This window comes from Lepisma saccharinum, chromosome 5 (genome assembly GCF_977018435.1).
Source record: "Lepisma saccharinum chromosome 5, izLepSacc3.1, whole genome shotgun sequence".
Taxonomy (NCBI): domain Eukaryota; kingdom Metazoa; phylum Arthropoda; class Insecta; order Zygentoma; family Lepismatidae; genus Lepisma; species Lepisma saccharinum.
This window is the reverse complement of record NC_139233.1, coordinates 39130256-39157200: the sequence shown is the minus strand read 5'-3', so window position 1 is coordinate 39157200 and position 26945 is coordinate 39130256. Positions and strand designations below refer to the sequence as shown.

At 37.8% G+C, this 26945-nt stretch overlaps 1 protein-coding gene across 1 annotated transcript; it reads left to right on the top strand.

The window, feature by feature from the left end:
• The first annotated feature begins 260 nt into the window (after positions 1-260).
• LOC145988335 (medium-chain acyl-CoA ligase ACSF2, mitochondrial-like) lies at positions 261-26945 on the top strand. Its single transcript, XM_083123202.1, has 13 exons — positions 261-506; positions 7293-7485; positions 8450-8578; positions 11602-11816; positions 12752-12872; positions 13360-13455; positions 17068-17216; positions 19550-19718; positions 21210-21317; positions 22239-22387; positions 24692-24833; positions 25166-25276; positions 26718-26945. Exons 1-13 carry the CDS (start codon positions 469-471, stop codon positions 26835-26837), a joined length of 1740 nt encoding a protein of 579 aa, XP_082979328.1. The 5' UTR covers positions 261-468; the 3' UTR covers positions 26838-26945.

The following is a 26945-nucleotide window of genomic DNA, read 5'->3' as shown; positions in this document are numbered from 1 at the left end:
ATAGAAAAAAGTGCATATTCTTGCTTTATTTTTACAACTCCAAGACTGCATAACTTTTAATTATTTAACGGCTGTTGTATAAAGTTTTTCAGTACGTTTATGGTATGCCAACACTCACGGAGGTTGCGAAGAGAAATAAAATGTGCGATTCTTCCACCTTATCTGAAAGGCTTTCGGCATATAAAAGAGATAAGGGATTAGAAGGTTTGAGTTGGGTTGATTTTTTCCCCTTTTTATTACGCAATGCGTTGCATGAAAGCATAGGAAGGAGGCAGTTCGTGGCGTCATGAAGTGGCCAGTGGACGTAGACGCCTGCAAGGGAAAAAGGAACTGACTGCTGGATTCGAGAAGTACGCTTCTATTCGCCATGCTGCTTGATAGACTACAGAGACCTTGACAAGTGTGCGTGTTGTTGTTGGAAATCAGTTGGAAGGAGGTGTTCCAGACGAATAAGTGCTGTGTAACGCAATGCGCAACGTGTACTCACTCCGACTTGTGATCAGAAGGTAAGTAGTACGAGAGATTTTGTCCTATTCGCTTGATACAACTCAACTTGGTCAAGGCCAGCCACTGCTAGGGCATTCCTTCAATTACGTAAAGTGGCAGTGTGACAGAGCTCGTCCCAAGTTATTATGGACGTGTGATTCTGCGGTGTACGTACACTGCCGTGGTGTGAGCTTGCGCGCTACGCTTCCGAGTGTCAAAGTTGAATACACTTAGTAACTGAGTTCGTATTACAATAAGTTTAGTGCATATTTTCCAAGCATCACGATGCAGACTGATTCGTGCCCGATGCAGAATTTCCCAATTCAGAAAATATAGAAATACCAATGAAAACACTGCCATCTCAGAAACATATCTTTACCAGTTCGATATTTCAGTGAATTGAATTGTTGTTTTAAGTCCACTTTATGCACAGAAAGGCTAATCGAGACTGGACCTACAGTTTAAAGTGGGATCCAACCAAACCACTATGAGCCTCCACCGGGTATCGAACCCGGGACCCCTTGATTACAAGGCGACGACGGGATATTTCAGTGAAATGCTTTCGCATATCTGGAAGTACTTCTAATTGCCTGGGGGGAGAACAAACTGGCGTTTGAAATAGTTGACATTTCGCAAACAGCGGGTGAAAGTTTGTCTGTTATGAAAAATATCCCTTTCGCGGAATACACTGTGTATATTTCCCTACGGACGTTTTAATTTAATATTGTTCCTATAACGTGAGTCACCCGAATTGAATGGAAAAAGCAGAAATGTAAACTCTGGTATTTTTCTAATCGTTTTAGTATTACAGTAACATGATCGTACTAGCTACCCGTGCGCAGAGCGAAAGTATTAATTCACTGCAAAAGGGATCCGGAAATCTCACCGGAAGGGATTAAGGATATCTTTTCGCATGTATTCTAAATGTTAGAACTTTCAGTCATTGTGATAGTAATATTATGTCTTTTAAAGTTATATTTGTCTCCAGTGGTTAGCAGATATCACATATTTTGAATAGCAGCTTTAAAACTAAGCTACGAAAGAATTAAAAAGGATATTTATGGACAAAAACAATACATCGAAAACTTCACTGAAAAACTTCAGGCCGATTGTTTTAAATTTTCTCTTGAAATACTTTTTAATAAATACTATGTTTTAGAGATGAAAGTGAGAAGCAGGGTGATATGTGTTTCGGTATGTCAGCAAGAGCGCGAGGCGATTTTGCAGTGTTGCTTCTGTATTAGCACGTGCGAATGTCCTAATTATAATGCCATAAGCAATGCTGAATTATTTAAAATTTGGATTCAGACCTTTTATCGATGCCCTAACAAATTTAAAATAACGAGGTCTCTAGTTATGATGGAACATAACAAATTACCAATAGCCACCAGCTCGCCACTGAAGTTCACGGTTCGAATTCCGGTTTGTGTGTACTTTGTGAATGCCCCTTCATCAATGTGATTGAGCATCATTCATCCTCATCGTCGCGATTAACCAAAATAGGAAGAAAAGTAACCTCAAATAAAGCAAACGAACACAAATAACTATATATTTCTACTTTAGTTATTTTGCATTGTTTTTCTACCTCTTGGGTAAATCGCGACGATGAGTATGAATGATGAACTATGAAATTGATGAAAGGACGAACACAGTGATACATGTCTTGACCAGGGTTCAAAGGGCGCTGCTGACCCCTCCGTCACGGAGACATATATTCATATCTGGCGAGACTTTCTACAAACTAACTGGATTATTCTTAGCTTTGGCTAACGGTATCGCCTTGTAATCAAGGAGTCCGAAGTTCCATCCCTGTGAACCAGTGCTCGAAATTGGAGAGGAGGGCGTGGTATCAAGTATGTATGTATTTTCTGTGTTATGTCAGTATGTAAAACACTTTATCTTTCTTTTCACACTATGTTGACAAAAATGTTCAATATTCGCTAACTACCCACAGCCTAGATCCGGGGTATAGCCCTATGGAGGAGTGTCCGCCACTGAGTAGAACAATAGTACGGAATGTTTACCTCGAGCATGATAGTCCTGTACAAAATCATTTTTTAGAACAGTCTGCTTTTTTAAAAAACAAATAGCATAAGCAAACGTAAAACAAAGCCGTCATGCATGTTGATAGATTTCTGTTGAGTGCCAGAACAGAATGCTAGTGAAAAAAGTGAGAGATGCGCATTCCAGACTCTGCAATATCATAAATCTGCCTTCAAAACGACTGAAATCGGATAATGTTGCTGACGAGATGAAGACTGTAATCAAGGATCGGTTCTAAAAATTTGGCAAGTAGCTATACCTGATACAGAAGACGGCATAGCACAGCAGTGAGTTCCTTTGAGATTGATGGTTACCTATCCAAGTCATGAAAAATTTAATAAATGGTAAATTTCTCAACCATAGCTTTAGCTTTATGTACCTAGCTAGTAATGAAGTTGGTATTATTTGCAAGGTGCAGTGACGTGAGACAGCTGTGAACAGATGCGGGGAAAAGGCTGAAACTTAAACTTTATTTTTGTCAGTACACAAATTTAAATCGGCAATTTGGCAATAATTACAAAAGGATTACTCATATTTGTTTTAAAAAATGTTTTGTACAAAGCTTTATTTGTTCATGTTAATGTTTATGTTAATTTCGTTGGTTATGTAATTGATTTTAGAGTCATACATGTACTGTAACTTGAACCTCTGTCTGTAGTAAATAAAAAGACTAAGTTTAACCCCATTTAAAATTATCGAGGTGTCCCCTGCATTCCCTCTATAGTAGCATGCACAAAGATATATATTACAAGTAAAAAAGAAAAACTCACCAGACACTGCGAAAATTAAAATTTTCACGGCCGAGAGCTGCCCGCATCTTCAGCTGCAAAGAAAATTAAAATAGCGGGAATGGAATTCGACCTGCATAGTTACCAGCTCTAGATCGAAGTTACAGTGTAGAAAAACGTGGTTCTCTCGCCACGCTTGTCCAGTGAGCGGTATGATGTAATGTGGGAGGAGGGGTAGAAATGGAAGCGAGGATGGGGAACGTTACTGCATGGCCTTGATCAGGCCAGGGGGTGTGGTTGCAATCATGGCTGCTCTAGTGCTCTCCCATATTATATGTACCGAGGTGCTGGTCTCTTCATTAATTGCACGTCATCACTCATTGTCACGATTAGCTAGATGTGGCAGAAAAGCAACGCTAAGTAACAAAAATCAAATATCAACTCCCTCTCTCTATCACATGAATCGCTATTACCAAAAGGTAGAGTTGGGAAACAAAAAAATATGCTGTTTAAACTTCATAGCAACACATCCAAGAAAAACATCCAAATCGATCGAGACGCTGTGTCAAAGTCGTAGTTTTTACGTTATAACTTTTCTATTTTTGGCTAGAATTTCGATTTTTTTTTTTATATATTGTTCCTAACACATGTATTTAACAGAAATGTTTCCTGCACCTTTTTTTTTTCTTCATGAAAATGGAGGTGAAAAGGCGGGAAAAGGGACTTCTCTTTTGCGTCTCTTTTCAAGGGAAATTTTTTCCCGACAAAGGAAAACGGGCTTTGTTGTTCTAAAAAAATGTTTTTCACTCCCGCCTGTTAACTGCATTCGAAGGAAACTTGTTTATCAGTATCCGATGTCAAAATGAAAGTTTTCCGTGAGGGCGCAAGCAGGGGGTGGGGGGTGGGTGAGGGGGAAGACTGGTTGTTGAATCTACGTTGTGAGAATGGAATTTCGAAGCGCCCTGAAGGAAACCTTTGTTGTTTTTTTTAGCACAAGTGTCCACAAGTTGCGACAGGGGTTACCCTGCATTGTCTAAAAATAGAATTTCAAGCAGCTGCAAGAATCGGCGCTCATTTTTCACTGCGTTCTAGCTTTTCGTCCGTGAATGTTGTGCGTAGGTGTCGTTTTGTGCCCAAGTGCGAGGACATTTTTTGGGTGGTGACAATTTTTTAAAATAATTTTTGGGTGTTCTCTCCCTTCCCCCTCCATATATACGCCAAATTTGCATAAATTTTGCATTTTGTGCATTTTGACATTTTTTTCGGGGGGCGGGGGGAAACACCATTTTCTTTTAAGAAAAGTATTTTTGAGGGGATTTCCCCCCTTTCCCGCTCCATATGTACGCCGAATGTGCATAAATTATATATCGTCTGAATCTGTGATTCATTCTGCGTACAACGGTATATCTTTCATATCTCTAGGGCATTTAGTTTCTGAGCTATAGTCATTTCAATGTAACTCTGCAGTTCGCTCAATTCCGAAGCTTGAGACAGTGGCGTACAAGCCTTTCGTTTCAGGGGGACAACTCGCGTTACATTGGTCATACGACAATGATGCAAATATTTTTCTGTTTCTTACATGCCAGCGATAATTTTTATGTGCATTTTGAACTTTTCATATCCTTTTTTTCGGGGGAGGCGGGGGGGAGGCGAAACCCCATTTTTTAAAAAAAAAGTATTTTCAGGGGATTTCCCCCTTCCCCCTCCATATATACGCCGAATGTGCATAAATTATATATCGTCTGAATCTGTGATTCATTCTGCGTACAACTGTATATCATTCTTATCTCCAGGGCAAATAGTCTCTGAGCTAAAGCCATTTCAAGGTACCACTGCATTTTGAAGCTTGAATCAGTGGCGTGTCGACCATTCCTTTTTGGGGGTACAACTCAAGTTACATTGGTCATATGATAATAATGCAAATATTTTTGTGTTCCTTACATATCAGCGATCATTTCCATGTGCATGTCGACACTGTCATGTACTTTTTTCTTGAGGGGAGGGTGGGGGAACCATTTTTTCCCCGAAATTTTGGAATTTTGAGAGTTAGCCCCCTCCCCCCGCCACATATACGTCGAATTTGCATAAATTTCATATAGTCTGAATCTCTGGTTCATTCCGCGTACAACACTCATCTCTCTAGGGCAATTAGTCTCCGATCTACACTCATTTAATTGAAACTCTGCATTTTGCTCAAAATCGGCTCGGTACCGAGAGGCTTACTTGTGAAAATGGCCTTGGGCGCCAAAAGGAGACTACTCAAAATGTCACAACTGTTCTAGGTACTGAAAATTACGAAATCATTTCCCGAAGTCTGAATCTGGAAGGGAATTTTTTTCTCCCAATCCTGGTACGACATTATACGGAATCCCACACACATTAATAAATCACAAAATCAATAAGTCACTTTGTTATGTTGCTAGAGTAATTTCGGATATAATTGTAAAGATTAGTGAGAATTCCAGGTAGGAATGTGTTCTGTATTTTTCACAGAAGGGGCAAAGCAGGCTCTCAGAGGAGGTCAGTTGCCCTCTGCCCCCCTCTAGCATGCGCCACCAACGCCGAGGCGATACGATGGACGGTATTAAGAAAACGGCCCAGTCTTAGCGACACGTGCAGCTTGGCGTGTCGCTTCGGTTCGGAAGGTCTCATTTATTTCTGATGGTTGCTTTCCAAGTGACACGTCTCTTTTTTTCCATGTCTGAAGCCTCTCTTTGTTCCTTCAATGAATTTACATTCCACAAAGTTCTCAACACGTATAAACATTTGCAATAGTTAACTTTATGAAACATGCGAACGATTTTCGCTAATTCGATATGCCACAATTTTGAATTTAAAATTTTATATATACCGTTAATAATAATACCACTAATAAAATCACAACAGAAATGTATGTATAATAAACGTAAATATGTTGTAAGTATGTTTATTTGGGGACTTCTCAATTCCTTCTTTTTTTTAAAAAAAACAAAAACATTTCTTGCCACTTTTATTGTTGCATCCGAAAGCTGCGCACAGAGACATAGCTTCTTATTTATTATCTACTCGCAGTGTCACTGAAATGTACAGATAGTATGCACTATAAACGAACATTCCACGCTCAAATCCCTACTGCCACCACTATATCAGCTGTAACTGTGGCACATCCCAAGATGGCAGTTTTACCTCACCCCCTTCCCCTCACGGCTTCATTCCCCTCGCCCAGAAAACACGCTTGCGCTCTCTCTATTCTAAGACCTGGAAGCAATCCTGTTGGTATGAATGGCAACAGTGCAGTCCAGTTTTGGGCCGCTCTGCTCCCAGGCTAGACAAGTGTTTTTAGAAAGTGATGGACTGTGGGGTAGGACCAGGTTGGTATTTGTAGGGGGGATTTTCCCCTCTCTGGGTACTTGTGTCCCCCCTCTGCTTGATAAATTTTATCCATGGAGGGGGGAATGTTATATGGCATAAAGTCATTATCTCATGCTGTCCCTAGACAGTCAGTAGAATTTCCCCCCACTGGAAATTTCTTAAATACCACACTGGGTAGGACGTTACTTAACATTTAACTTGACCTTCTTAACATCTTTGTATTGAAAACTTAATATTTTTCTTCATTTTTACAAACCATTAAAAGATTTTGAGATCACATATTTTTTTCATGGTAATTGTGTAAATGATCCAACTTTTGCAAAGCATCAAAAGAAGAATTTGCAAAATCAAAATTTAATGTAAAATAATCTTCGGAGTTTTGAAAATGAAATTCGGACATTAGTAAGATGAACAAATTATTAATTTCAAATATACTTCTACTAGGGGTTTATCCAGAAATTTCCTTTTGGCAAGTGTAAGTTCATTTTTAGGGGAGTACAAGGCTTTGAAAAATTTTAGCAGGGTTTTGGGGGTGTGTGGATAAATCACGGTAAACGTAAGAATGATAACAACAAACCTAACTGTCCTAACATATTCACAAAAGAATCCAGCAGTCTGAAGTTGGACCATTTTGTAACAATATATAATTGTATGATGATAAATATTCAATAAATTATTTTCCAGCTTCAGCACTCTCAAAAATTTACGTACTAGTACTAAAAAGCCCAGTTACTTTCACCATCCAGGTGAAATTCCATTGACATGGTTAACCATTGGTCAACTAATAGATAAAGCTGCTGATAGATGGGGAGACCGTGAAGCTGTGGTGTCTATGCATGAAGGACAGAGGCTCAACTTCTCACAAGTGAAGGAAAGGGTAAGAAGAATGGTTTGTTAATCAAAATTACCACAAATGTGATTTTGTATATAATGGCATGGATCAATAGGGGAAAACAGAATTCCCGTTTCATGCATTTTCCTAAATAAGTAAGTGTGTGTAAAGTGCTCCCCTGCACTTTGCACCACGTTCAGTGGCGGATTACCAACTAGGCCCACTAGGCACGTGCCTAGGGGCGGCAAATCTTTTTTCTTGAAAATCAAGAATAATAAAAAGTGTCTTACTTACACAGTGACAATATAGACCTATGAAACCAATGTTTCAAATCAACGGTTTGCAACACTTTTGCTTCATACGAAAGAAACCTTCATGTATCGGATTTATGTGTTATCAAGAAATGTTTCGTTGCTCTGCCTCCTTCAGGCGCCAATCAATTTGTTTTTAACCCGTGCTGTGGCTTTTATTGCTTACAATGACAATGCAAGCCGGCCAGCCTTTGTTGATTTGTTTTTGTAAATACATACCCCTCGATCTTCCACTAAGCGTTCCTTGATGGCTTCTATTTTCCTAAATAAACATTATCATTTTGTATATTCTTAGTTTCTGTCTGAATTACGTATTTTAATAAAAGCATAATTTTCTTTTTGTTATGGATCTCATTCCTATATTAAGTATAGGTGTTAAATGACTTAAGTGCTAAAAATGTAGTTTAATTTTATCATGTGTATCCACTATGTAAAAATTAACGTAAAGGTAAACCGAAATCAATTAGAACTTCGGCAATTGTAAATTTTGACCTGTTCTATATCCTTGTACCTATCATACTATATATGATTTAGAGGATAAAATATATCAATCAATCTATCAAATTGCCAATTTCACTTCTATATGACAATATATACTACAAACGTTTTGTATTTTCACTGTTTATTTTTGTATTTTTTCTCAAAATTTAATCTTCATATTTTTTATTCTTTAAACTGCATTTCTTTATATGGTACAGGTTGATAAGCTTGCAGCTGGGCTGCGAAGCTTGGGATTGCACAGAGGAGAGACCATAGGTCTGTTGGGCCCAAATTCAACTGATTGGTATCTTGCATTCTTGGCTGCAGCTAAAGCTGGACTTATAGTGGTAACTATTGTACATTATATTTGTTTTGCTTAGAATCTATATTTAGATACATGTATTGCTTACTTATAATATTTGTTCTGTTCAGATGAATTAGTGCTAGTGCCTTAGGAACTAGAAGTTGCATTATACCTGGAATGGGCATAAGCAAATTTAAATTTTGTTTATTATGTAAGTGCAGTATGTTCTGTGGGCAGTGGCGAAGCATAGTCTGAAGAAGGAGGCAAGCAATATTTTAAATACATGCGGTACATTGGCATGTGCAGGGATGGGAGGGAATTACATCGTCAAATTGCCTGTTTCCCTAAGCAAGGAAGGACATTTGGTTCATCAAATGATAATAATAATAGTAGTAGTACCCTACCGGACCTCACAAATGGTTTAGTGCTAACGTCATAACTAGGGAACGGATTTCTAGGTCCATATCTATTTTCATTGCTACATCCTAGATGTGTGCTATTTAGAGATCTTTGCGTTTTATGTATACAGCATCTCGCTGCTGAAATTCTATAGGGCCTAAAAATGCCTACATGAACTATGAATTCCTATAAATGCCTAAATGAACTATGAATTCCTATAAATGCCTAAATGAACTATAAATTCCTATAATAGTCTAAATGACCTACTCGTATTTTGGCTTGAGAAACGCCGCTTAGACCATTCCTTAACTTTAAAAATAACATTTATTAAGAACAACTCTTAATTTCCAATACAAATGTTGGAGTCTCTTGAAATTCGAGACCTGGAAAGAATCCGAGCAGCAAGAGAAGCAATGCAACAGCAAGGAGTGTCAACGTCTGTGCAAATTTCCGCCATCTTCCAGCCTGCATCATGAAATTGGAAAAATGTGGAGTGAACTGACTGGATGAGGCGTTCTCTGTTAAATGCTGTACTTCCCAGGCAATTAAAGGGACCATAGGTGTAGCATACCAAACAAAAATGCAGGCTGTTTTGAGACGGAATCCTAGTTACAAAATCGTTCAGTTGTTAAAACAGGGCCGGCATTATTCTCGGCCTCCAACAGTAAGAGCACGGGAAGATTCCAAAAATACTTCTATCTGATTGGCTGTCTCGAGTGCCTGGTGTGACGAGTAGGAAGTGCAAGTTTGCAAGTGACCAATCACGTTGGGTATTTCCCCCAGTGACACAACAGTTAGGTGAAAGGGGAGGGTTTCTCTAGTATAGAGAAGACCACTGCGAACCTGCTTGCTGTTGAGTTTTGAGGTTGAGTTTTTTTGAGTCCACTATATAGAATAATCGGGACTTAGTGGAATCTGAACCATTATGAGCCTCCAATGGATACAAACCTAAGACCTCCTTGTTGCAAGGCGACGACGTTACCACTACATCTCGAGGAGAACCAAACCTGCCTTGGGAATCAGGAGCAGTTGCATTTATGAAGTTTGAACCAATAACTTCCTGTGGCATAGAGAGAAGGTTATCCATGGACACTTCTGGCTTCTGGGCCTTCCTAATGGTGCAGTGGTATGGTCATCGCCTTGTAATCAAGGGGTCACGGGTTCAATACCCGGTGGAGGCACATAGTGGTTCTGATTCCACTTTAAACTGTAGGTCAAGTCCCAATTAACCCTATTGTGCATAAAGTGGACTCAAAACACCAACTCAATCAATCAATCAACTTCTGGGTTGTAACAATCACATTGAAAGTTATTGGGATTGTTGCAACCCTTGAAGTTTCTGAGACTCTAAATGCACTTACTCACGGATGACTAGAAGAACTTCACCACAAAGAACATTGAAAAGCATATGGTGGTGCACGACGTACTTCAAAATATAACATTTTTACATTGGAGGAATTCTATATTTTTTATAACCAAAAAATAGTATTCTATGATGCACTAGTAATAGTAACTTTTGTTTACAAATTGCATCTAAAACTAGTTATTTCATAAATTTATTACTAATTAATAATTCTGACTATTAATTTATTATAAGCACCTACAAGTCATATATTGGAGTTTATAAACTCCTAAATCTCTCTTTTTTAGCACCTGAAAATCTGTTCCCTAGTCACAACCTTGTAATAAAGGTGTCATGGGCTCCATGCCCAGTGGAGGCACACAGTGATTCATTTACCACTTTAAACTGTATGTCCAGTCCCAATTAGCATATACATATGTGCATAAGGTGCACTTAAAAACTCAAACCCAGTCCTTACCCTTCAAAATTCTTTATTGACATAAAAGTTAAATTCTTGCTATTACTTACAGCTTCCTGTACACATCAAAAAATATCCGTGTTCGTTTTGGTAAAGTCACACCACAAACAAGAGATAATACTCACTTCACCATATGTTATGTCCAAAACTACATTCCAAAAAGCTCTGAAACTAACAGAAAAGTGACACCAACCTTGTTTAAATTATTGCTCACAACACTGGTTTGAATCTAAAAATGAAATCTAAAAATAAACAATTAAGCTATGAAATCATGTCATTATAACAAGAAGAAAATGCACCCTGTTCATTTTCTAGTTCCTCCAGAGTACACTATTTGCATAATGATGTCATATTAATAAAAATAGAGTTACAATTTGATTGTATCTTGAACTTTGGCACTGTTTGCAGACCTTGAGAGGGAGTTCATTGCTTTCTTCACCTCCAATTTTATCTAAAGAATATATGTTTGTTGAATTTGCCTGTATGGCGACTCACTATAAGTATAGTGTGAATAATTCCCAGGGTGGCTGGTCTGAGGAAGGAATTTTTCTAGTAATGTGTGTGCATAAAGGGACTCCTGTGCTCACCTATTCTATAATCAATATGTACCTCAGGGAAATCCCTGGAGGGTAAAGGAGGCAGGAGCATGGTGCTGTAGTATGTGAGAATGTGTATATGGTCACTCTGCCTCCCCCATATGAGTCTTCATAGCACAGGCGATAGCTTTACTTACATTTTAGCCAGTTTTCTTTTTAACAAAACATATATTTCTTAGCACTAAGGAATTTTTAATTTTTATCAGATATACATTACAGCCAAGCTACAAGTAAATCATTATTCATTATAGGTAAACATCAACCCAGCATTCCAGTCAAAAGAGTTGCAGTACTGTGTGAACAAAGTAGGCATCAAAGCTCTAATCTCTGCTCAAGAATTCAAGACTCAAGATTATTTTAAGATTGTGGAATCTCTAGTACCGGAATTAGAGAACTCATCACATGAACTAAATTCAAAGAACGTGCCTAGCCTGAAGTGGATTTTTTTTATGGGTAACAAGAAACGGTAAGTTTTAAGAGTTAAATAAAAGCATGACAAATAGTCAAATCTTTTCTAGTTTACAGTTGTTACAAACATTTGAACACATTTTTATGTAACATTTCACTTCCATCAAAAGAGATTTATTTGTAGTTGATCAATGTGCATGCATGTCTGATGAAGGGAGCAGGTGTTCTCCCAAAACAAAACATTAAGAAAATGTGTAAATGCTTGTAATAACCGTAAACTAGAAGAAGAATTCTAGATTGAGAGTTAAAATGCAAGCAGAAAAGCCCAATTGCTAGATTTTAGATTAGATTAAAATTGCAGGTAAATCAGTATATCCCAAATTACTGTTCTAAATTTTGTTAACACTAGAAAAGCTGCAACATACGTATATCTAGAATGTAGTAATCCCCCTCTTAAATGTCTTTGCCTCCACCCTCATTGGGGGACTTTTTGAGTCTCATCTCAGTATTTGAAGCCCTATTCTACAAAGGATTGCCATTCTAAGGTAAGAGAATATGATACATGGACTGTGTAAGTCAATACAGGGTGTACAAACACACACTACACTCCCTAGTATCAACACTAAATAAATTACTGAACCATGGCTTCAAACTTATACAAATGAGAAGGAACATTTACATAGTTTCTGTAAAAACAACAAGAAAATAAGGTAGACTTTTACATGTTCTTCTGTAGAAATACGGTGAAACCCTGATTTTTACATTTTCTGACATTATAGATTCAATTTTGATGGTCCCAACACAGCAAAAGGTTATAAAATTATCCCAGATTTTAAATTTTTCTGCATTTTAAGTTTTACCAGCTTGGTCCTCTGAAAAATGTAAAATTGAGGTTCCACTGTATTTGCAAAAATATAAATTAAATGTACATATACATGTGCACATCTATCATCTATTTTTCGTGTTAAGATATTGTCTTATTCATCATTCCAGTAATGGTTCTTTGCTATTGGATGAGATTATGGACAATGCCACTGACCAGATGGTGAATGATATTTATGTGCTGCAGGATGAAATTCAATGTGATGATGGTTTTAACATTCAATTCACATCGGTAAGTGGTGTTACCTTCAAGAAATGGATTTGTAGGTAGAAATTTTTCTTCAACAAAATAAGTTTGTAAAAGTCAGTGATGTTCTAAATTTTGCTGAAAGAATGAAGTTGGGGCATTTCTGGGAATTCCCTGACAAGTAGTTAGTTACCTGGTACCCTGTAGTTACCTACCATACCTGTAAATTTTAGAAAAAAATGGGAGAAAGTTATTCTTTCAATTGATTGCACATTCTACTGAACCAATTCACTTTAGACTTCCTTTCTTTCTTTTTTCTTTCTTTCTTCATCCAAGGTTATTCTCGCGAAAAATTGTGCTACAGCTGTAAACTTTACAATGAAATTCAGCATAGAAGTAATCACTCCCCTATGCATTAATTTGCACCCCAATATTGCACTCTTGAAAATTTTTAACTAGAAGACATTAATTTTCTTAAAGCCAGTGTAAAGTACTCTAATTGTGCTCAAAGTACATTATCACTCTTCGTTAGGGAACAACTGGACAACCAAAAGGCACATTGCTAAGTCACCACAACATTGTCAACAACAGCCTGTTCATTGGAAGAAGAATTGGATTAAACAATCAGGTAAAACAAACTTCAAATGCATATATGAATGTATATGAGTGTGTTTGTGTGTCTGTATAATATACAGGGTGTCTCATCTAACATTGTGACCTGAAATATTTCATGAACAACAACAAATATTGATAAACTAATTTCGCAGATATATCGGTATGAGAGGGGCTCATGAAATTAGTGAACACAATACGTTCAACTACGTAAGGAAGTACGATTTTCAACACAAACTTAGTTTTTTTAAATGGAAACCCCATTTCATTTTCAGCTCATTTGAAAGTATGGAAAAAATGATTAAGAATGGTGTTTGTTACATTGTAATACGTCAAGTAGTTCTCAAGTAAATGTAACCTGAAGTTGATGCTTGAAACAAACCTTCTCACAAGTTGATTCATGTGTCGTAACATGCATATCCCCCTTTTGATGCCATTCGTGTGTTACACTTCTGCATACTATGTGTTGTGCTTTGGAAAGTTGTTATGTTCCCAACAACTGCAGGTTGTACATAAGTAAACTCTGACAAATGATCTAAAAGGTTCTGATACATCTTTCTGAGTTATGAAATAAGGGTTTATTAAAAAGTATAAATTTTAAACATTCCGCCATCAGTTACATACATAAATGTTAGTACATTAACATCTTTCTAATTTTTAATTGGCGTTCATTTATTTACGTCATAATTTTTAGTACATTGGAACAATCAACTGTTCTCGTTTGGTCATGACAAATCTTTAAGTTTTCAACTTTGAAACTTTGCAGCTTATACATTTTTCCTTCAAATTGATTTATCAAATTTATCAAATAAAGCAAGGGCGTAACAAAGTACACTGATTAACCAAACGTTTGTGATAGTGTACATACGTCAGAACTGTTGCTGAGAAAATAGTATTTTCAGACTCTGAAAAGGATGGGATGATACTTATCTATGGCGAGTGTAGGGAAAATGCAGCACATGCATGCAGGCTGTATGCGTGATGACATTTGCGCTCGGCTCTGCCGACCGGCATAGTGAGGGATGCGCCTTCAAGCTCAACTTCAGGTTACATTTACTTGAGAACTACTTGACGTATTACAATGTAACAAACGCCATTCTTAATCATTTTTTCCGTACTTTCAAATGAGCTGAAAAAAAAAGGGGTTTACATTAAAAGAAAACTAAGTTTGTGTTGAAAATCGTACTTCCTTACGTAGTTGAACGTATTGTGTCCACTAATTTCATGAGCCCCTCTCATACCTATACAGGGTGTCGCAAAACTCTTTCAACAAGGCTTGGGTGCTGGTAGATATCATAAAAATAAGTAACTTTTTCCTATAAAGTTTACCTCAAAAGCGCTTAGTTTCTGCCCTATAAGCACTTAAAATCTATCCTGTACGTATGCAACCCAACACAGCAAACGCTTGCTCTGACATAACTACCAGGGGCGCGTGGCAGGGTTGCCACTATAGTTCCTCGTTAAGAGAGACGACTTCAAAACAACAACTTTGGAGTTTTGCCTGAGCAAAATCCAAAACATTAATGAACTTGCGATGTTGTAAGAAGCATTGACAGTATTTTTAAACTGACCAAGACAAATAATGGGCAGACTGAATTTCAAGATTACTCATTCCAAAATATCTCCATAATTGATCGATTGATTTGGTTTATTTTAATTCGATTTTCTGCCACCTTTGGCTAATCGCGAAAATGAGGATGATATGATGATGTAACAAATGACACCAATGTGTAGGCCAGGATTTAAACTCGAGACACCTGGCGCCATAGCAAGCTGCGCTAACCACATCACCACGGAGTGTTTCGTGTATCATCCAATATCAACAATTGCAAGTGACTCGTGAGATAGGGGAAATCCATGAACGAACAAATGTAAACATGATGTGTTTGATGCCTCGTTTCGAACACACACACTGTTATGTTATTACAATTTATTTGAAAATTATTCCTATCTGTGCTAGCGTTATTGCTAATCGTGTTCATCTCATAAGGAAATAATTGCAAGGCTCTTTTAATTTAATGATTGATTGATTCATTGATAGATGGATTTATTTTACTTCGCCTTTTGTGTCACTTTTGGCTCATTTGGGAAGATGGGGATGAGGGATGATATGATGAAATTGATGAATTGACACTCATAAACATCCATACCCAAGCCGGGATTCGAATCCAAGACCCCTACCATTGTAACGCGATGTTCTAATCACTCCACCACAGGGGCTGACTTTCATTTTAATGAAAAACGTCGTTTAGACATGAATAAATTCACACATTAAAACTAGTGCTTATTAAAAACCAAAGCCAAGAAATGCATACTTATATCAAGCGCTGAACTGTAAAGGGCACTCGTATTGCACATTTGCGTATTATTTACATTCGTTCGTTCGTGGATTTCCCCTATCTCAAGTGTCCCTTGCAATTGTTATTGCATGATACACGAAACACTGTGGTGATGTGGTTAGCGCAGCTCGCTACGGCGCCAGGTGTCTCGGGTTTAAATCCTGGCATAGACATCGGTGTAATTTGTTATTTCATCATATCATCCTCATCTTCGCGATTAGCCAAAGGTGGCAGAAAAGTGAATTAAAATAAACCAAATCAATCGATCAATTATGGAGATATTTTAGAATGAGTAATCTTGAAATTCAGTCTGCCCATTATTTGTCTTGGTCAGTTTAAAAATACTGTCAATGCTTTTTACAACATCGCAAGTATCATTAATGTTTTGGATTTTGCTCAGGCAAAACTCCCAAGTTGTTGTTTTCAAGTCGTCTCTCCTAACGATGAACGCTAGTGGCAACCCTGCCACACGCCCCTGGTAGTTATGTCACAGCAAGTGTTTGCTGTGTTGGGTTGCATATGTACAGGATAGATTTTAACCGCTCATAGCGCAGAAAGTAAGCACTTTCGAGGTAAACTTTATAAGGAAAAGTTACTTGTTTTTATGATATCTACCAGCACCCAAGCGTTGTTGAAAGAGTTTTGCGACACCCCGTATATCGACGAAAGCAGTTTTTCAATATTTGTTGTTGTTCACGAAATATTTCAGGTCGCAATGTTACATGAGACAACCTGTATATAGTTCCACTCTGTGGCCATGTAGTCTGAGGTATCGGGATTTTGGTGTGGGCATCAGAAGAGGTGGGTGATCATCCAACCATTGTGGTCAGAATGACAAATCCCCATTCATTGTTGTAGGTTTCCATGACTGGGTGGCCACTGGTCCCATACACTGGCCGAAATCTACAGAGAAAAGTTGTTATGCCCCTCCTCCAGGGAATTTGAACCAGCATGCATCCCATAGCGTGTGCCCAAAGCCTGATGCCTTAGACCACATGGCCACAGTTGTGGGACACTCACGCTTCACAAAATTGACAACTTTCATTCACACAAACCATTATTATGTTGATTTTTGTCCAATTTCTCTGTATCTAGTACACAGTTATTTTCTGTTGTGTTAATTAATTTACAATTGAATTTGTAATGCCTGAAAATCAGTATGCTGATATAATGATGCATGAATTGTGCCTTTGACAGTGTCCTATAAATTCTACATTTTTTTATGAGATTGGATTTTTAATGATTAAACATTGTTTAAAGAATATAATGCATACCTTTTTCTTTTAAAGTACCATCGGCTTTGCCTGCAAGTACCATTGTTCCACTGCTTTGGTTGTGTGATAGGGGTCCTAACAAGTTTGCATTATGGTTCAACCATTGTTATGCCAGGTCCCAACTTCAAGCCAAAAGACTCAATAGTTGCTATTGAAGAGGAAAGGTGAGATATATATATATATATGTAAGTGTGTGTGTGCATGTGTTAGGTAGATAGGATTTATTCATTGTAGAAAATGGTATCAGTATCATTACTATGGATGGACCGGTAAAACATTTCTACTAATATGCAATATCAGTACTGATCCAATATAACATGTTCCTTGAAGAACATGAAGAGTTTGGCAACCAATTGACTGCAAAGATAAGCATGTTGAGAGCTGGTCTCATAATGTTGCCACTGATGGTCCCAGGTTCAAGTCCTGGCATGGGGTGTTTCATTTGCGAGTGTCCGTTAATCGTTTTTTACTAATCACTATTCACCCTCACTGTTGTGTTTCGACAAAAGTGGCACAAATCTAACTAATGAGAAAAATTCAATTAAATGAAAACTACGAGGGGTGATCAGGTTGCTCTGACCCTAACATAGAAAGAGCGGCAATAGGGTTTCAATTTTTTTCAACATACTCCCCTGCAACTCCAATGCACTTCTCCCATCAGTGCTCCAATGCCTGACCTTGCAAAAAAAAATTCTTCCAACTGGTCCTCCAACCATGAGTCCACAGCCCTTATCACCTCAGAATCATCAGAAATTTTTTGCCCACAAATGTCATTCTTCAAATGTTTGAACAAATAGAAATCACTGGGGGCCAATCTGGGGAATAGGGTGAGTGGGGCAACAATTCGAACGATGCATCTGTGATAGCGGCCCTCGCAATGCGTGAGGTGTGAACAGGTGCATTGTCCTGGTGAAGGAGCACACCACGGGTCAATATCCCACACCTCCTTTTCTTTGATGGAATCACGTAATTTCTTGATTAGGTCACTGTAGTATGTGCCAGTTATGGTTTGGCCTCTTTGTAGATAGTCCCTTGCAGTCCCAGAAAAGTAAGGCCATCACCTTCTTGGCTGACGTTTGCACCTTGAACTTCTTCCTTGGTGGAGAATGTGGGTGTTTCCACTCCATGCATTGTGATTTTGTTTCTGGGTCGAAGTGGTGGACCCATGTTTCATCCATAGTTACAAATCGGGCAAGGACATCGTCTATAACAGCACGAAACTTGTCAAGAAGTTCTTGACTGATGAGCACTCAGCTGCTCTTCTGATCTGGGGTGAGGTTTCAAGGGACCCATCTTGCAGCATTTTTTTTTCATTAGCAATTCCTGAGTAATTATGTTTTGCACAGTGCCATATGACAGGCCACACATCTCAGCAACATGACGGATAGTGACTCGACGATCCTTCAGCACGATATCGTGGACTTTGTTAATGTTTTCGGTCGTCATGACAGTTTTTGGTGCTCCACCTGCATGTTCATCCACACACGACTCTCTCCCACAATTAAACTCATGACACCATCTCTTCACCATACTGTATGAAGGAACAGTGTCCCCTAGTATATCCACCAAGTCCTCATGAATTTTGGATACCATCCACTTCTTCTCCACAAAATATTTGATCACCGCTCTCACCTCAGTTTTCTCCATTCTGGCACATTGACACAACTTCACTCAGTTATACCCCTGTAAAAAGAAAACTGTACATTACTCAGACTTGCAATTCAGAATGGAATCATATAAAGGATCACTAAACAATAACAAAATAAGAAATCAATCATAACGTCATTCCTTCTATGTTAGTGTCGAAGCAACCTGATCGCACCTCATACAATGAGCTTTACTTTTGAAAAAAACTGCACATTTAGACATTTACTATACAAAACCATGTCATGTTATTATAAGTTTACATTTTAAAAAATCATATGTCAGTCAATTAGACTTGATAGAAAAATCGGATCAATAACATTATCAGTAAGTTTTTTGCTAAAATCAATATGGTGATGTGGATGCTGATCAGGTTTTCATCCCTAAAAATTACCAGTATTTTTCTTCTAAATTACAGTTGCTACAAGCAAGTACACACCTTTTTTTAACGTAATATTTGGGAAGAATTCATGCACCCTTTTTTAGACATTTTTTAATTGCATAATGTCTAAAGAAGAGAGTTTGAGTTCTCCTCAAATATTACATCGAAAAACATCTTTACTTGCTCCTAAAATTATAAATTAGATGAATATTACGAATTATTTTACTCGCCTATTTTGATAAGATTACCAGAAACTTGCTTCACAAGTGACCTGTTATTTTAAAAAAAATTCAGGAAAAACAATGCATGTTCTTGGTCTCTCATTTTAAGCTCAGTTATCTGATTTGTGGGATTGTCTCGAATAAAATCAAAATATGTACACATATATCTATGTTTGCATGTCTGTACATAGCTTTTGTAATATCATATTCATAGAAACATTATTTGCATGCAAATATAAATTCATTTCAGATGTACTTTGCTGTATGGAACACCAACGATGTATGTTGATATGTTAAATTCCGAAGCAATTAACGAGCATGATGTAAGTTCTGCTGAGATTGCGGTGAATGGAGGTGCTGCATGTTCAGAACAGTTGTTTTTGAAGATGCTGGAGAAGTTTAAGCTCTCGAGAGTCTCTGTAAGTATTCAGTTGATACTGTAGTTCTCTATACTGAGAGTTCTTGCTATTCTCTGAACAATGAGAGTTCCAAACTGTCGGTGAACATTTGTCACTTGCATAGGCAGGAAGAAAGAGACTGTTTTGGCCCTAGAACCAAAGAAAAGTTTTGTTACCATGGAGATGAGTTGTATTTGTTTTGTACTGCATTACCGAACTCAACAGCCACAGTCATGGTTTAGCATTACGGGGTGCGTAACTTTGATGTGTCTTCTTGGTTCAACTGCAGGGTGTATAAGGGTGCCTTTTGGAATTTACCTAAATGTAAACCTCTCTTCCATGTAGAACACCATGGACTGCATTTTTTCAGTCTAGCGAGGCTATGGCGCCTGGACCTGCAGCCAGGATAATCGTCTGTAGGAATTGTGTTGTGTTGTCCATTTGTGAATGTCTATCACCATTCATTCTAATTAGCCAAAAGTGGCAGGAAAACTATGTAAAATAACCTATTTCATTCATTCATTCTTGGTTCAAATGCATCAGACTCCCACATAGCCAAATTTTTACCATTCTCATCTTTGGTGCAAGTTGTCCCATGGCTAAATTTTCATTGGGAGCCCTGAAAATTTCAGTTTTGAGCCAGCATCTTCAGGACAATTGGGAGAGCTACTGGAAAAGAAGTAGCGAGCTCTGGTCTCAAAAGCCAGTAAACATTAGCAATGGACAGCTTAGCAGGCCCTGGCCTTCAGAGGGCTCTTGAGCCATGGGATTTTCTTGAATTCTCTAAATTTGTTCGAAGTAAAAATATACATTCCTATATATTTAAAGGGGATCTTCGTATCATTATATGGATGTGAGTAGACTAGTGCTCACTTGCCATTTAAATTTTAACAAATAATCACTGAAAAGTACGAATTAAGCCAATGATTGCCAACCAGGGTGCCGTGGAACCTTAAGGTGCTGATCGCTTAGGGATAGTCTATTTTAAGGATAAACGAAAAAAAATAAAAGAAAAATTAGGAAGTAGGCCTGATATCAAACATTTGTGTTCTAACCATCAATCGCAAGTTTCATGTTAATAAAAACAAAACTCTTTTGAGTGATTTCCATTGTAGTAAACTGTATCCTATTCTGATACTTGTTCCTTATACATTGTATTATCTTTCAATAAATGAATAACATAAGTACTGGAGTAGGTATTTATTTGACAATAAATTAAACTTGATAACATATTCCATTTCGATTTAAGATTAAAAATTTTAAAAAAATCTAACAAGGGTGCCCCAAGTTTTTAATCTCATATCCAAGGGTCCCGCGAATGTAAAAAGGTTGGGAATATCTGAATTAAACTCTTCCCAGATTCGGTTTATATGTAACATACTGGAGCAATCACTATTATCTATTACATTCATGACCTATTTCTGTATCTGTACAGTTTCATATCCTATCCATACTATTGATACTTGCTGGTGTTGTAGTGCCTGTTCAACTTAAAAACTATCTTCTTTTCAGTCTGTATTTGGTATGACTGAGACAAGTCCAGTGAGCTTTCAGTCACTGCCAGGAGACAGTATGAAGCACATGACCTCTACAGTTGGGCACATCATGGATCACGTTGAAGTAGGTTTTCCAAGGTTAAGTTAGGTACCTAGCACTTACTTTTCAAAATTTTGACTGTTCAATATTTGTACCTGTCATGTTGGAAAGTTGTGGTTTTGAAATTTGTAAAGCAACTTTTTTCTTTGTTTCAAGAAAGTTTGAAATGATATTTCTCAATAACTATGGGACTAATATGAAATGTTAACCATCACTTGTAAAGTACAATAACTGAATTGCATATACATATCTACACATATACATATACATACAAGTTGTATCTAACCTGTTCAAAGGCAGGGAGTGCATGCTCGAGCAGCTGCAGGGTGTAATGGGCGACCATTTCAGAAAGTGCCCAATTGTCAACCTCTCTTCCACGTATGACACCCTGGACTGCATTTTGCAGACTAAACAAGGCTCAGTACCATTCTCTGTGGAGATTGTGTTTTCTTCTGTTCACATGTGCTTGTGATTGTTGCTTCATCCATTTTATCTTATCACCATTCACATCTTCACGATGAGCAAAGAGTGGCAGAAAACAAAGTAAAATAAAACAAATCAATGACTATCCACCTGTGTGAGAGGTGCACAGCATAATGAGGTGAGTCAGACCATGGAGAAACAATACCAGTGTGGAGCATCGCATGTCATGTGAATGAGGCATATCTCTGGCATCATGATGCTTCTCAGTGCAGTGCCTGCTGTGTCTTGTGAATGGAGCCTGTTCGGATGAACACCTCCACGACTCGTGACAACCAGCAAACATACCATGGCAGACATATTGTGAACCTTATTGCTGCCTAAGTATGGGAGATTTCCTAGATCACCACCCTGTATTTCGAGAGGCATGCAGCCGTGGCATCTAAGGATAAAATGGTACGAGATTTAGTGCACCGACTGCAATTGATATATATTATTAATTTAACCATCCTTCACTTCTTTCAGGCTAAAGTTGTGGACAGGGAAGGAAGAATGGTTCCCCTGGGTGAACGAGGAGAGCTCTGGATCAGAGGCTATTGCAACATGCTTGGTTACTGGAATGATAAAGAGAAAACAGAAGAAATATTTACATCCGATAGATGGCTGAAGACAGGGTAGGTCCTATGTTCAGCCTTATGCAAGTCCTGAGCTTGATAAAATACAGTGAAACCCTTGGTTTTACATTTTCCTGAATTATACATTCAGTTCTCTGTTCCAATAGATCAAAATTCTACAAAATATTCCCACACTTTAAGTTGTTTTTTTTTTTTTTTTTAACCTTTGTCTCCTGAAAAACATAATTGAAATTGGCTTCTATACCATTTGCAGCATTTGATTCTAGTCTTTCAGAACCATCTCAAAGTGACACTGCCAAGAGATATGTAGGTATATAATGTCTGTATATTTAACCAGCCATGTAAGTGTGCACATTGTAACATCCTGCTCGAGGGAGAGGAAAGAGAGATGACCAATAGCTTAGCTAGCTAAGTGTTACAAGTCTACCCATAATGCTAAACTTTTTCTCCAGCGGTGGCATGAGTCTCTATTTACACTCAGGGTTCGGGTGTATGTTGCACTTAGTGGGCTATGACGTAGTTGACTAGTTAAGTTCATTAACAACTCAAAATTAACTAAAACATATACAGGTTTATTTCATCACAAACTTAAGCCAGAAAGGAACTTAGACCCTTTTACAGTAGTTTTATACCTCCAACTTATAGTTTCGCAGATACAGATATATACTCATATTTGGGGCCTCTCTATATAGTTACGGCCTTTGGTAGTTGAACTATAAAAACTTTTAACCTTTAAAGAAAAGGGAACAGGTAAACCCATACAACCTCGTAAGTGTTATATGACACCTAGTACTCTTGTTAGAAAAACAATCACAAATGGTTTATAAACAAAGCATCTAAAAGAGAAAGATTAGTGTAACCTTGGAAACAGCTTTTTGTTTACATGTAGGAGTAACAGGCCAAAAACTAAGAAATATATTCTAAGAAGCGAAATTCCCAGCATCGAGGAGACGGGGTTTCGCTGTTAACATCCCCAACGTCGAGATGACGGGGTTTTATGAAAGAAAAAGGTACCTAAATATCTCTCGCCCTAAAGCGGAGTGGGTTTCTCTCGCCCGAAAGCGGAGTGGGTCCTCTCACACTAAAGTGGAGTAAATTTCTCTCACCAGAAGGTGGAGTGGGATATCTTTTTCTCTCTCCTGTTAGGAGGAGTTTACCTCTTGCCCGTAGGCAGAGCCCTACTTCTCTCGTCCGCAGACGGAGTCAAACTGAGATGCTGGCCCCGCTCTCGCCTTTATATTGGGTCGGCGACGCTAGCGTAAGCAAGTGGAAGAAATATAAACTATTAAAAGTATATTTTTAAGTAAGTTTACCAAATTAGAGGTGTAACCTGTTTTTAAATTGATACATTTCTAATTACATATTTATATCAGAAAGGTCACAAAAATAGAGGTGCGACTCGTACAAATTGTGACGAGACGGGTTCGTTACAACATATCTGTATATTGTTTGAAAATATTGTAATATTGAATAATGGTTAGACCTTCTACAACTTTCTGTACATTGTTACAATATTTGTTCTGTTATCATGGACATCCGCAGGATTTTTTCCAGGGAGCAAAGGAGGCACATTTCTCCCTATAATAGTGTTGACCTCTCAAAAAACACTTCTTCCTGCAACACCCTTCCAGTGACTGAAACAAAATATATGTGTATAATATATAAGTTTAACATTCATTTTCCCATTTTCCAAGTGGGAGTGGGTGTAGCCCCTTCTTAGAATACTTCCCATCAGTACTTTTGCATGTTCTATTTTATAATAATGCATTTAACATACATTTACGCTTCTATTCACAGAATCTTTTTTTCGATTGGTCAGGCCTCCCAGATGGCACAGTTGTAGCATCGTCACCTTGTAATAAAGGGGTCCCGGGTTTGATACCCGGTGGAGGCACATAGTGGTTCGGATCTCACTTTAAACTGTAGGTCCAGTCCCGATTAGCCTTACTGTGCATACAAGTGGACTTAAAACACCAAATCAATCAATCAATCTTAGATTGGTCAATGTGTTTTTGTGACATGCTGTATGTACAGTTATGTACAATTCTGGGTTCTAACAACCTTATTGATTTTCAATGTATTCATTATAATCCAGAAGTGTCTGTGACTACCAAACTCTCAATTTCCTTTCTTTCTATTTAAGTTGCTTTTATGTTGCTTTTCTACCTGTTGTGTTTATCGAGAAGGAACTGATGAATGGACGACAAAACAAACACAGTGAGACGTCCTTGTCTTAACCAGAGTTCGAACCTGGAACCTCTACTATTGGAACAGGTTAGTTACTGTACACAAGTTTGTTCAGTTATTGGAAAATGATTCCTCTATCTTGTGTCCTTGTTACAGAGATGAAATAATACTGGGAGAAGATGGCTATGGACAAGTTGTCGGAAGAATCAAAGATATGATAATACGAGGAGGTGAAAACATCTTTCCAAGGGAGATAGAGGACTTTCTACAAACACATCCATCAATTCTTGAAGCTCAGGTAATGTATCAGGTATTTTCTTAGCATTTTGTATTAACATATCTGTATATATTTAATCTGTAACTTTTATAACTTGAATGTAAGTTTGCTGGGACTGGGCAAACATATGGTAACTCATTCCTTCCAAACAATGCTAGAGATAAAGATTATGGTTTTAATCAAATTCTATTCTAAAATCTACATTATCTGGTATGTAATGCAAAAACAGAGGGTTTTAGGTTTGAATCATGGATAAGGCATAAATGTTTGCTTTCATATTTATTATGATTAACTTTGAGGTAGAAAAATGTAAATATGAATCTGAGTAGTGTATTCCAATATTATTCTTGTAGGTTTTCGGGATACCAGATCAAAGAATGGGTGAAGAAGTGTGTTGTTGGTTGAGACTCAAAGATGGAAAGCATATAACAGAGGAGGAAGTGAAGCAGTTTTGTAAGGGGCAGGTAGGTTGAGAAATTCTGAACATGAAGCATTAATTTTCACAAATGCTTCCGTTACTTCGACATATATGTTGTTAGATGATTGCAGAGATACCGGTAATTTGGTTTTGTGGGTTGTAGGTAGAGTTGTCAAATATCCAGTATTCTACATTTTGTTTTTATGTGCTGTGCAAGTTTAAATTATATAGTATTTTTTTTCTAGCATAACCCGTGGCTCTACAGCCATTGAAGGACCTTGGCTGATCTCCTGACTGCCCTCCCACAATCCTACCTAGAGATGTGGAGATCTTCAACCGGTAATGGGTGACGTGGGGTCAGCACGTTGAACACTCAGCCGTTATAGATTTCCCAGACCGGATTACGCTACTCGCTCGTAGCTCAACAATTTCATCACGATGGTGGGTTGCCACTGGTCCTATACACACTGTGTATGACATGACACAGGCTGAAAACTCAGACTGAACCTAGGCAGACTCGAACCCATGCCATCCCGCAGTCAGAGCCCAAAGCATAGCATCAGTGGTGTGCCCAAGGGGGGTTGGTGGGGGTCATAACCCCATTTCCTCTTTGGCTTAGTATTCATAAAAAAAAAACTCAAAGGTAGGAAAAGATGTCAAAAGGAAGTCTGGCTACGAAAGAAAAAAAGTGTACGTAACCCATCCCTTTCAAAAATCGTGGGCACGCCACTGATTATTTTTGTATATGTACAGTGTGATGTCAATTTTGTTTTACAGGGGAATGTTGATTACACTTTATTCTTTTGAATAGCAAATGCACTTCAATACTTAAAACTGTTTATAAGCACAAAGCACTGCAAAAGGATCTGGAAATTTATTTTACACTAGGTTGGGAAATCTGGAAAAGTCAGGGAATTGGCTTTAATAAAAAAAGAGTGGGAACCATGTACTTACTTTACAACTGATGGGCAAAATAATTTTCAAAAATAACAAAATGATAGAATTTTGTATAAGGTTTCAAGCTACTTATTGCAGTGGCGTATGCTAAGTCCAAGATATGAACTATCTCACTATGACACATGGCTATGGAAGGAGGAGGACCTCAACACCGTGTATAAATGGATACACACAATCATTTTGCTAGTTGTGTCTCTTCAGGGAAGTATCACTGCCATGCCAACAGCGGCTAGGTTGCCAACTGATAAGATATCAGGTTGCCAACTCCTGAGAAATCAGGTTGCCAACTCCAGAATGAAGTGAGTAATTTTATTCACAATTTATAATAAATTTCTTCTCTATTCTACGCTCTAGTTTTCAGACTTCGCAGCTAGCCTCGAATATACGCTCCTGACTTATAGAAATGTTGGCTCAATACAATTATGTACAAATTTATCAATACATATAAATCAACCAATCCCAATAGAAGAGAGAGTTAGTCTGTCCACTCCTAATACATTTAATTTATTTTGTTATTTTTAAAATTGCAGATTGCTCACTACAAAATTCCTCGCTATGTACACTTCGCTGATGAATTTCCAAAAACTCTTTCTGGCAAGATTCAGAAATTCAGGATGAGAGAAACAATGATTGAGCTCCTCAAGTTGTGACTATCACCACTGCAAGACAGAAATTTAAGGGAGTAAAATATATTGAAGTTGCAGTATTCTTTGTTAATATATTTTTATAACGTTGTTAAGATACATACACAATATTTT

Coding starts and splice junctions, on each gene's coding strand:
- LOC145988335 (XM_083123202.1), top strand. CDS start 469: ATGCGCAACGTGTACTCACTCCGACTTGTGATCAGAAG. Junction 7,486..8,449: donor TCTCACAAGTGAAGGAAAGG/GTAAGAAGAATG, acceptor TATATGGTACAG/GTTGATAAGCTTGCAGCTGG. Junction 17,217..19,549: donor GTTGCTATTGAAGAGGAAAG/GTGAGATATATA, acceptor AATTCATTTCAG/ATGTACTTTGCTGTATGGAA.